This window comes from Pelecanus crispus, chromosome 2 (genome assembly GCF_030463565.1).
Source record: "Pelecanus crispus isolate bPelCri1 chromosome 2, bPelCri1.pri, whole genome shotgun sequence".
Lineage (NCBI taxonomy): Eukaryota > Metazoa > Chordata > Aves > Pelecaniformes > Pelecanidae > Pelecanus > Pelecanus crispus.
The window spans coordinates 130,213,276-130,225,882 of NC_134644.1; the positions used below are offsets into that span (position 1 = coordinate 130,213,276).

At 39.4% G+C, this 12,607-nt stretch overlaps 1 protein-coding gene across 5 annotated transcripts in view; it reads right to left on the reverse strand.

Annotated features, from left to right (window-relative positions):
- Window positions 1-255: 255 nt before the first annotated feature.
- ST18 (ST18 C2H2C-type zinc finger transcription factor) overlaps window positions 256-12,607 on the reverse strand; it is a 166,200-nt gene continuing 153,848 nt past the window's right edge. For all 5 annotated transcript variants that reach the window (XM_075704749.1, XM_075704750.1, XM_075704753.1 and 2 more), the window contains 7 exons: window positions 8,943-9,005; window positions 8,767-8,847; window positions 7,497-7,718; window positions 5,335-5,423; window positions 3,729-3,832; window positions 1,250-1,393; window positions 256-396 (listed from right to left, as the gene is read on the reverse strand). In XM_075704749.1, coding sequence (XP_075560864.1) covers window positions 256-396; window positions 1,250-1,393; window positions 3,729-3,832; window positions 5,335-5,423; window positions 7,497-7,718; window positions 8,767-8,847; window positions 8,943-9,005 — 844 coding nt within the window. The remainder of the gene's footprint in view (window positions 397-1,249; window positions 1,394-3,728; window positions 3,833-5,334; window positions 5,424-7,496; window positions 7,719-8,766; window positions 8,848-8,942; window positions 9,006-12,607) is intronic.

A 12,607-nucleotide genomic window follows, 5' to 3' on the forward strand; every position in this document is an offset into this window, starting at 1 on the left:
AGTGCAAAAGAAGAAAAAAAAAGAAATTGTACTGAAATAAATACAATATACTAACAGAGTGCATTGCTGTTAATACAAATAGTCTGTTGTGTTTTTATTCTTTTTTTTTATGTCAGCTGGGAAATATTAGTGCAATGTTGCAATTGTAAATGCAGCATGGCAACCTACACCCCTTAGCAGTACATGAACTCCTAACAGATCCATCTGGAGTTTACTGCTGTTAAGTAATTTCTGTTGCCCAGCAGCTTTCACATCCTACACATGGATGCCCTTCACTGCCTGTTTGATACTTTCCAGCAGAGCTTTGCATTCGGGGGAATAGTCCCGTTCCAGATTGCTGTACATGTCTGTGAGTGTATTTACATATGCTTCGAAATTCTGCTCACTGATTGGCCCCTAAATGAAGACAAAGCAGATTATAATTGTAGGAGAGAAAAACTGAGGGCAAAAAACTCCAAACACCCAACCCCAAAGCATGGAAAAGCAGCAATATGGCAACTGGGGAGAAGTCGTAAACAGGGCAGCCATCCAAATTAATGGAGGGGTTGTAGAAATGAAGGGAATTGCATGTGCCAGGGGAACCACACACAAGCAAGAAAATGGGTTGGAGATATTACCATCAGTGTAACTTGCATTTTTATTGTGGCCTGTTTGGCTCTGGGGTTGTGGCTGACATCCCCGTAACTGTCCTCCCCTCATCTCCCAGCGGCACTCTTGAGATTGGGAAAGGGGACTGTAACTCTGGAGAGCCAAGGACCTTTGTGGATTTGGCCTGCGTTTGCAAGTAAGACTTCAAGGACGTGGAGTTTTTGAGAAGGTAGAGCTTTGTTGGCTCCAGAAAAATCACCTGTATGAAACAGGTTAAAGTTTTGATCTAGGACCGGAGTAAATAAGGATTCTCGGTATGAAGTTTTCACTCTTTGTGCAGGGGGGATATTCAGATAGGGAGGGGTGAGGGAAAATCCTGTCCTGTGCAGTGTGGTATAGGGCAGAGGCACCAGGGCTGGCTTAGTCCTGGAAGCAACTGTGCCTGCTATCACACAGATTTCATGATCCAGCATCTCTGCAAAAGTAAATTTTTTTTAAAAAAGTAAAAATGTAAAAAAAAAAAAAGTAAAAAAAAAAAAGTAAAAGATCTCTCTGCTAATGCAATTCCAGTGCTCCTGCTGGTCCCTGAGCTTGCTCATCTGCTTCAAGTGCTGGCAAAACATTCTCAAAGAAGGTGAGAAGCTGCTGGCTGTGGTCTTACCATCTGTGGAAGCTGAATGTCAGCGAGGCTGGAGATGAGGGCTTGGCTTAAACCAGCTAACTCCTTCAACAGGCTCTCATTGTTCTGCTCTATGAGTTTGTTCTCTTCTTCTATTGTTTTCAAATTGCTCTCCATAGATGTGATCTAAAAGACACAGGCAGGCACAAGCACGCAAACAGACAGACCCTTGGCGGCATTGTAACTGCAGTTTGGACCCAAAATGGCAGTCGCGTGATTATAAGAGGGGCGAAGATGGATCTGAAACTCAGGTATGGTTTTTTTAGCATAGACATAACTTCTCCACAGAATATTCAGAGCAAGAAAGAGGTTGTATTTGCTCTGAACCTATGGACTTTGCTGCTGATTCATGGAGAAACCTCGTAGCAGTGAGGCACTGGAGGGTGCCCCGCGGTGGGAAGGGGGAATTGAGCTCAGAGGGGAAGGTCAGTGTGGGGCTGGGATGGAGAGTGTGGCCGCAGGGCTGGCAGAGGGAAGGAGAAAGGAGGCTGATGTTTGCATCGCTGTCCTGCTCTTACAGCGTCCCTGCCCATCGACCACAATAGCAAGGGCACGGGTGTTAGCTGTTGCGCTACTTCCCTGCCCCGCTCCTCGGTGGAGGGGAGAGCGGTGGGCTGGCTGGGATTAGCGACAAGGTTGGCACTGGAAACAGTAAGAGAAAAATAGAGTAGAAAAGAAACTGAGAGGTTGCACGCACAACGATCGTCGCAAAGATGATCTCCGGCCAACAGAATGGAGAGGAGGGTTTTGGAAAGAACAGGAAAAAGCATCTGAGGCAGCAAAACAGCATCTTTTTAGCACGCAAGCGCTGGGAATATATTCAGCTCTAAAGGCTTATATGTCAAAAACAGTGCTGAAGAACTGAAGGCAGCACAGCAGGGCCTGGTTCCCCACTGCCCAGCTCCTTGCCCCGCAGCAGGCAGCAGGGCAGCGGGGCAGCGCAGAACCAAGGGCTGCCACCCCTGTGCCTGGCCGTGGCTCTGCCAGGCACAGAGACACGGAGTCACGTCTGCGGCTCTTATGCCCACCCTCTCCTCGTTAGGATGCACATCTCTGCACTACTTTCTTGCTGTGGCCACTTTAGTTCCCTTCCTCACACACCGTAACACGTCAAAACTGTTCTCGGGGGGAGGAAACCCTTTTTGCCTGCATGCGATCCACTGCAACGTCTCCTCTGGAGGGTGCTCGCAGCAGCCTAACACCTGGCCAGGCCAGATTAAAAGGACATAGAGCAAGCCATGTAGGGGATATGTTGCTTCAGCTCTAGTTCAGTTCAGGCTTTGCTGGTCAGATTGCCTTCACCAGGGAGTAAGTCCAAGGAGAAGAAACCTAATTGCATAAACTGGGCGGTCTCTGCGCAAACAGCACAGTGATCACCAGAAAGAACTGAAATAAGTGTCCTGAGACACTGAACACCACCACCCCCCCCCCCTCACTGCAGTGCAATTTGGGATGGATATCCCCACACCGTTGGCAGTGTGAAGTCAGGTCATTAGATCCAGCATAGGTGGCATAAACTTCACCCTTACTTAGACCATACATGCGGTGGTTATTACAAAACCAGCATGAATCAACACTATACATTCCAGTGTGGTACAAATACAGAGGGCTATGGTTACACTCAGTTTGATTTAGATCAGTTCAGACATATATTCACTTCCCAGATCTCATTTAGGATGTTTTCTCTTAAACTATTCTTCCTAAAATATTGAGCAAGCTTCTGATCTTGGTTTTACCTAGTCTGTCCAGGTGAACTCCCAGGTGCATATAGGAGTCTCTGTAGGGATGAACATATTCAGCTCACTCATAGAATCACTATCAGTGTCTTAGAGCCAATTTAATCTCTCCAGTATACAAAAGAATGAAAGAGAATGACTCTTTTCTATAGCTCCCATCAAACTCGTCTGTTACACAAATTAGCAAAAGGCATCCATTCTTTCCCAGATGTTGCCTGGAGGCAAAATTCAGACTATTTGAATAACTGACAGTGAGTGAACTGAACTACAGAGATTTTCTTAGGTACACATAAGAACAAAGTCAAGTCTCATTAAGAGTTAGGGTGTGCTGGTAAGATGTAATATCCTCCCTAAAAACTGCAGTCATGGGATTCTGCAAGGTTTGGTCAACAGAGGTTTGGTCAACAAAGGAAAACAAATGTTTTGTTTGGTAAATACAGTTTTTCTGCTTGCCAAGGTTAGCTCCAAACTGCCTTGAATTTGTCATTCACCAGATCTTTAAGACAATACCCAGAAATCTGCTGCTTATTTGCAGAAAACAAACAAAAAAAACTTGACAAAAAACCATGTAGGATTTTGGTACTCTTAAGTGCCACAGAGTAATGTGAAAACAGGTGCACAGGAGACTAACTGTGTTTAAACGTAGCATTTACATAGCATTTAATTTATTTATTGTGCTTAAACATAGCATAAGAAAAGGTAAAACTTTCACATCAATGTCATACCTGGGTTTGAAGTTTCATCATGTCAGCTTCAATTTTAAGATTGGATTCATTCAATTCTTTTATTTCCTCATCCAAGTGTCTGATTTCTTCATCACTCTCAATACCTGCAAATAGTTGAAAATACCAATATCAGATTTAAAGTGTTCACATATAAATGGACATATGAATAACAAGCTGCATTATCTGTTGCTGAACAAGAGGAAGGTGACAAGCTTTTGATCGAATGATTGATCCTTAAATTGCCTCTTTGCTTTTACTGTCAAAATTGTTTCCTAGCTGTAAAACATCTATATGAGCTGAAACACAGAAGGGGCTTTCTGAGTCTTTGTGTTTCAAAATTCTTCTTTTCCAGTGCAACATGCAAGTACAAGCTGAAGCGTACAGAAAGCAAAAATTGCCCCAAAAGAGGAAACTTTATCATAAAATATGAGGGGCGATTTACAATGTTTTTTTTTCATTTTAAAAGCATGTAACAGCAGCCCTTCGTTTTGCAGGGAACACCCCAGGGCAACATCTCCACTAGTATAATTGCTGACTTCAGTAAACTCATCTGCATCTCCTTCTGATCTTGCAAGATCTGTGGGGGCAAATCTTTGTACAAAATAACTTCAAGAAGCACAGCCTTAGTTACATGTGATAAATAGTGAAATTTAAATAGCAGCAAAAGGGAAAATGTCAGGAAGCTAACAAACATTACAGAAAAAAAAAAAAAAAAAAAAGGAAGGAAGACTTTTACATCCCTACAAGTTAGATAGCAAAAAAAAACCCCAAAAACTTCAGGTCTTTAATGAAAGCCTTGTCCTGAAAAATACTGAGCAGCTACAGCCGCTGGCAGTACATGTCCCTCTTTCTGCTTAGTATCACTCTGAGACCAACTCTGCCTAGTGCTTTGTGCCACTGTTGTTACTGCTTTAAAACCTGCAGCCCTGAGCTGGGTCTACTGGGGAGCCAGCTTGGGGAATCTGTAAGCAGCAGACCCTGCCCCAGTGAAAGCATGGACACATGGAAGCAAACTCATTTGCCCAACGTAACACAACTGTTTTGCTTGGCAGTTGGAGGCATAAAGACTAAGTTCCCTGAATCCTGGCTCAATGCCCAACTTTCTAAAGCATGCTGTATAAGAAAGGAGACGCCTACGTTATTTCCCCCTATAACTATTTGGTAATTGTTCCTTTACACTTGGGTTAGCAAATTTGTCCAAGTACTGCACAGATACTAAACCACATAGTATTCAAGTTAGGGAGAGGAGTCAATTTCTGCACACAATATTTATCCCTTCTTACCTTAGTCATCAGACAGCTAAGTCCTCCTGATCTATAACTAATAATTCATTAGTAATAACAATATTGAAAGCATCTCCAAATAAAAAAATAATGCTCTGAGACAAGATGAGAGCATACCCTCAATGTTGAGTTATCATGATGTAAATGAGAATAATTTATAATCTCTCATGCAAAGATTTTTGTTATTCAAGATTTGTTATTGCTAGAGACAATGGAAAGGAGTGAGAATTAATGTCAGAATGGCATAAAGGAGCATAAGTATAAATGGGATTCCGGGCCCTTCTGTCTAAATAGATGTCATCATCTTTTACAAGTCTCCTTACCACCACTTGCTTTAAGCTTGATAGTCATTAATTCTTCTGAAATTTTGCCCTTTTTTATGGCTTGTGCATTCAGAGGACAACCAGACAGGCTGAAACAGATTGGAAAAAAAAACCATTAGCACCCACTTGAAAATGACAACAATCCTTTCAGGCAATATTATCATGCACTTGGACAGACCTCTGTACCTAAGGTCACATCAGTATCTCCAATATAGCATAGCTTTTTGGAATAACATAACTCATAAAGAGCTATTTAACTGTATATTCCAGCTTGAAAATTGGCACAGAAATCTCAACCTATAAGTAAACAACTCTTAAGCATATTTTAGTATAATCTAAATAGCAGTGGCAGCTACTGTTACGTGAAGAAGATGCATTTACAGAATTCTTGAAGTTCCAACACTTATAAATAAAAACTCTCTATTGGTTTTTTTTTTTGAGGGCTTGTGCTCCAGAGGAGAGGGGCAGTATGGTCCTTTAAAATGGCAAGTTTACTATCCTAAAAGACAATTAGTTAATGGGATGATTTCCATGGTGCAAAACTATTGTATCATTTTGTTGATACATAATAATGATCAATACAATAATAACTCTGGATATACCCTATAGACTGTAATAGCTTTTTTGAATGGTTCTATTATATAGTCGGTTTGCTTTTTAACCACTGTTCCCATTAAATTACATTTTGCTATTTCAAAGCTTAGAATTTCATCAGCTGGTAATTATCTGAGGCAAATTTTATAGCCTACTAAAGGGCTAAGATGAATTGCACTGTCTTAATACTATCTTTATAAATAACAAAGAAGAAATACCCATATGCTGAAGAACTGACAGAAGGGTTTGTATTCAGATGTAGCCAAGTAAGGAGTGAAGGAAAATTTTGTTCCACAGGAAAATGGTTGATTTTTGTGTGTGTGTAAAAAATAAAATAAAAAATCCTAACAGACACGGTGTTTCCACATGTAAAAAAAAGATTAAAGTTAGCTTCATCCTGGCTTAGCTAAAAGCTATACAGGGAAAGATGCTGGTTCTCCAGTTCTAAGATGCTGCTTTGTATCCCTGCCCAGAGCCGTTAGTTAACTGCCCAGTTAGTTGACTGGAAGAATGTCTCAAAGCCATGGGTTCCTTGTTATGTTTCAAATGTCCTAGGAAAGGAGGTCATATCACAAAGCTATATTTATTAGGTCATTTTAACTAACATGATGTTGAGTGTGATCTGGCCTTATGTAGGACAGAAATTATCTGTAGTATGAGTTGCAACCAGCTAACATACTATTTATATTATTTGCTTAATTCACCCAAATTTACAGTAGTGTCCTAATGTAAAGACTTTAACATGGGATGTAGATCATAAAGTTAGGATAACACTGGACTCTGACTGAATTTGTTCAAGTCACCTTGGACATTCTTGTGTTGGAGAAGTTGGTTCAGAGTGTTAGAAAGAAAGCAAAGAAGGTACAGAATATAGACTTAATTCCTACTACAGACAGAAGACCAAACTTTGCCAGATGTTAAGTCAGATTCTACAGCCAGATTCTTTGAGTAATATTGATTGAACATGGTCAAATTATACTAGTGTTTTCACAGTTTTCACATAAAATCATAATGTTTATTGTTACTGGTCATATGTGTGAATCCTGTATTGTAAGGATAGTTTTCTTTGTGAGATTGTTATCACTTCAAACTTGTGTAATCCATATGATCTCTACATGTTTACTTTTTTTGTGTGGTTCTAGCTATTTAAATACAAAGTTTATGAAAACAGCTTTTCCACTGGTAGAAAGATGAAATGAATGCAGCCATTGCTCCTACTAATTCTTTTCTGGTGACATTTCAATGATATTTGCATTTTCCGTAAAAGATATAGACACAACTACATATTTGCCTAGGAAAGAACTCTATTAAATTTTAAACCGTATAGTAGCTGTGCGAATCTGAAGAAAAGACCTTGGAAAGTCACACTGCAATTGGAACATAGAAAAAGAGTAAAAAGTTGATCTCAACTCTCTGAAAATTATTCTGATCCATACTTCAGCTGCAATGTAAATTGTATTGTTACTAAAAAGACTTCAGCGTAATTTATTCAGACTGTAACCTCACATGTTGCCAATTCAATAGTGGAATGTTAAGGAAAAATAAAAAGAGAAAACACAAAGTTATACCTTCTGTGGGTGACAAAAACATTATTAACATGACCCAGCCCGTTGCAGCCTGGCAAAGGACAGTGTGGCAGTTCTTGTTTGTTCAGTTTCCAGGATAGTGAAGACCCATTGACAGGACTCTCCTTCTGTCTCTTGGCAGCCAAAGGACAACCAGAAGCAGTGCGATGAGAAGTGTATTTACCTGATATGTGACCTTGGCCATCACAGCCTAGCACTGGGCATCTACAGAAACACAGCAAAAGAACCCCCATTTTCACTGGAGAGAGCAGGCGAAGACAGTCTCAAGAAAGTCTGAGGAAATAATTCCAGCTGCCTGTGTCACTTTGCATTAATGGATTAAGACTTGGTCCCCAGAGGCACACTGTACCTGAGCACCCAATTCATGTCAAGCTGAGTTATGGGGGTTCAGCTGATCTTAAGATTAGGCAATTTAAAATACAGTCATACAACCTAAGAAGCTAAAACATTCATTTAGATAGTATTTTACCAGAAAAGAAAATTGAAATTCTATCACAGGCAATAAATCACTCTTCGACAAGTGCATGGACAGTCAACATTCTCTCCTCTCTATCTAGGTTTCTGGCATGAAGCAGAGGGTGGGTTCCTGTACCTGGAAAACTTGTATTATCCCATGCAAATACTTGCAAAGAAAGGTTTGGGATTTTTTTTTTGTACTGCTCTGCCAGTGTTATGCAACCTCTCATGTATCATTAGCGAGTATTAAGAACAACAGTGTGTGCAACTAGATCTTCACATCTATATTCTGGCAGTTATGATTTACTGATTTTAATGAAATGTGCATTCAAGTCATGAATGTACTGAATCTCTACTGAGTTTCCAGTTTTCACTTTAAGTGAAATTTGAATTTATTTATAGAGGAAAGACATGAGATATATTTAAGTTCTCGGGCATATTTTTAAGGTGTCACTCTGATTTAATTAGCTGAGATGTTAAGATTTCACTACAGGCAGAAATAATTTGTTTTCCTTCATTTTGCCAAATTTTCCAACCGAGTGGCACTTTCACAGCACTGTTTAGAATAATTGGACCAATGCAAGCAGATACAACAATCCTTCCTCACTGCTCAAGCTCCAAGGTGATGAACTCCACCAGCTTTGCTAGAAGCAGAAACACTGGGTTCAGCTCCAGCTCTAGCCATGTCCTCATGTGGCTCAGACTAGCTGGGGTGTCTCCTATGATGCCTCAAGCCCTGAGCTCTTATGGGCTTTTTTCCCCTTCACTGGTGGTAGACCTCTGCTTTTGTACTCACTTAAGTTCAGGGTCTTCTTTTTCTTCCTTGGTAGGAGTCACTTTGATACCTCCTTTTCTGGCACGTGGACAACCAGATAAGCTGAAAGAAGCACACATAATAAAAGCCACCTCTTTCTGCTGCTGCTTGCTGAGAACCCCGAGCACTGCAGCGCTGTGCGATGGGGTGGTTTTTACCTTCTGTGGGATGCATAGTTCCCTGTCACGTGGCCAGAACCATCACAGCCAGGTGTCGGGCACCTATGGAATAATACAGGGAGCTTACAAAATATGGCTTCAAAGGTACACAGTAAATAACGTGTACATTCTACATTTTGTGTAGGGTGGAAGAAAAAACAGCAGAGCTTTTGTTGAATAATTAAAACTAGTTCTTGCTGATTTTTTTTTTTAAATGAGAGTCTCCTTTCATATTTTTTTTCTTTTATAACAGTTTTAGTAAGAAATGTGAAATATATTGCACATGATGTGTAGATTTAATTAGTTTAAATCACTGCACCAAACATTTTTCCTTGTACAGGATCAACATTACAAAAAAAAAAAAAAAGCAGCTTGATATAGATCTATTTGTAAATTTACTGTTATGTGTATGTTTGTTATTCTTCTAATGTTTTCAGGTACAGATATAAATAAGCACTTTGCCAGTATTTACAGAAGGGGAAATGGAAGCAGAGAAGCAGTTTTACTTTTGGGCATCAGTAGATGATAGCCAGAATTTGAATTTAATAATTTGTATATTCTAGCACTGTAAGCATACAACAGGACCATATCTTTTTAGCACTAGATTCAATTGAGTATTCAGCTTGGCAATTGGATTATGCCTGCGTCTCATAGTTAAGGGGTTTCTGTGTGTGTGTGCAACAAACAAGCCTTTTCAAGTATGACTGTTTAATACGAAAACATCCATACAATGAAAAGAAACAAACCTGCCTGTTACTGTGTTTTTGCCAGTGATCTGGGAGGGTGGCCTTCTTGCTCGCTGGTCATACATGAAGAATGTGCTCCAAAAACCTACTGGAGTCAGTGGGACTTTCCACTGACTTCTGTGGGGTTTGGAGCAGGACCTTACTGGTAACACCTTCCATCTCCATCTCAGAAGTTCAGATTTTTTTTTTTTTTTTTTTTTTTTTTTTCATTTAAGGCTATTGTATTTCTTGTGTGGGTTTTTGGTTTGGTTTGGTTTGTGGTTTTTTTTGGTTTTTTTTTTAAGAGAAGAGAAACATACCTCAGCACACAAAGCAGCACAAAAAAAAAAAAAATCTTTACATTTAGAAGTTGTGCCAGCCATTTCTATGTTTCTGTATTATACAGCACAAAGTTCTTATGCTAAACATCCCTAAGGGGCTTTTGAATGCTACGATTTTTACAGAGAATCAGAATTACAGAAAGAGTTGTGCCAAGTAATCTTGTAATGAATTATTAAGGAAACTTGCATTGTTCAATACTGTCTTAACGGTCTCAGTTGTTCCTTAACCTTTCCTGAAGTGAGGAGATGGGTGATTTAATCTAGTTGTTGGTAGGCTGACATGGAAAACACTTACAAATATAATTGTAATATCACATCTGAGTGTGCAGGTGTACCTCTTCACAGAATATTTAAAACTATTTTTCTGTGAACAATTAATTTGTCAAAAAATGTGATTTCTTTTGGACATGACCAAATTTATTCACTGATTCGATCAGAATTCAGCAAATAATTTCAACTGAAGAAAGAGGAGACTTTTTTTAAAAAAAAGATAATGTCAAAACATTTCATGATGACATTTTCTGAACAAAATATTTTGGCAGAACAGCATGCCTCACACTGACAGCAAAGGTAGAGGTGTGGGTTGCAGAGTGCCAGATATGCTCTACTGTGTAGAGCTAAATGTTGACCTGTCTGAGTGTGGGACAAGGACTGGGCACAATGTCATGTGGAGCGGGCAGCAAGTGCAGATGTCTGGAGAGTGTGAATGCTCACAAGTAAATCCAGAACACCTGCCAAATACTATGGGTATTCATTTTGGCTACTTGTTTTATCAGATGATCACAGATGGAAGAGCTGTCCGCATAGACTGGACATGGATTTTAATTCAGTAAGAGCTCTTTGTGGGAGGCATTCAGATCATGAGTGTGAGAGTTATGGACTTAAAAAAGACACTGAACTAAATTTAAATCTCCTCATCTGTATTTACCACTTCTGGCAGCAGTTAGATTTCACAATCAGATTAGATTCTAAGGTATTCTTAAGGTCGTTAAAGATTTGAGGCTGAGATATTAACAATACTGTTGAAATTATAAGGTGATATTTCAGGTCGACTACTGACAAATTAGTAAGAAGCTCTACAAGCAAGACTCCTAAGCTTGACCACTGTGTTGGGTTTTCCAAATATTGGTTATATCATTGTATGGATTGTGAAATTCCACAATACAAGATACACCAGCAATGTATTGCCTTACAGTCAGTAACACTGTGGATCTTCATCAGCTTTTAACTGGCTGATGAGTTTGGACTGGTGCCCCAGCTTAGAGAGTCATCCTCAGGTTTGGATTCCTGTGCAGAGCCAAGAAAACCAGACTTACATTGGAGGGCCAGAGGCCTCAAGCTCAAGCTAAAAGATGTCAACTCTCAAGTGGGTGTAGATTATTTTACAAGTCATCAATTTTGTTTTCCGAGAACACATCTCTGAGTGATTTCACACAGAAATTCTTATAACTGTGCATTGAGTTGCTGCTATTTTGTTCCCTTCTCCAAGAGGATTGCTTTATCTTTAGGTAAACGAACTACAACTGCACATAAAATTGATACCCTGAGCTGCAGATCTGGGAGCACTTCTGGTACTTTTACTCCCTGGAAAGCTCACAGAGATGGCTGGATATGAACTTTAGTTAAGGCAAACCTACAGAGGTCAGCTGAGAAAACTATTGACTGAAATATGTCATGCTGCCTGTGGAATGTGGATCAGGATCAACATGTTGTGTGAAACCTATCTAGAAGAACTGCTAGAATCTCTCCTAAAACTGACATGAAACCACTGAAACCACTTGTCTAAGTGTAGGACTGACTACCTATTCCTTAAAATTTCTGAATTATAAGTAAATATCTTTCTAAAGTACAATTTTAAAATTCTTTAAGGCTTGATAAGCAGATCTTTGGTGAAATAAGATAATAATTCATAATTCTCCCTTATAGCTTTAAAATCTGTGAGTCATCATCAACTTTAGTATGTTTTAATTTGTCCACCTTAGACTGCTCTGTGCAAGCAAGAATCCTCAGATAAAAATTTCTTGAATCTGACTCAAAGCTCACTTTCTGAACAGATCTTCCTTATTTCCAAACTGTAGATCACATGGAAGCCTTGTATCTTTGCTGGCTTAGAGTTTCATAATTAAAGCCAAAATCATATCTTGATTCTGGCAAATTAAACATGAATAACATTTGGAAAAAATACACAGCTTTTTCATATTCATGCCTAACTACATGAGGGTACTTTCGTGGCCTGATTCTATGACCATTTATGCCCTCAGCTCACACAGCAATAGTAAAATTAAGTATTGATATCACTGTACTATACAAGTGCAGGCATGATTGCAGTTTTTGGCATATGATTTCATTTAGGTAACACTTATCAAAAGCAGAAGCTTGTTTAAAATTTCACCTGAGCAATGTATGCAGGAGGCCAAAGTAAGGTGGTACATTTGTGGAAAAATAATTTCATTTAGCCCTTTTTCCTTTTGCAAATTGTCTGTGAACAGATTTTGATTTTTGCTCTTTTTCTAGTTAATTGAAATTAAATGCTAAGTGCGTTATGCAACATATTTCTGTCTGTGAAATGTTCATGAACTTTGACTTTGTCTTTCACAAC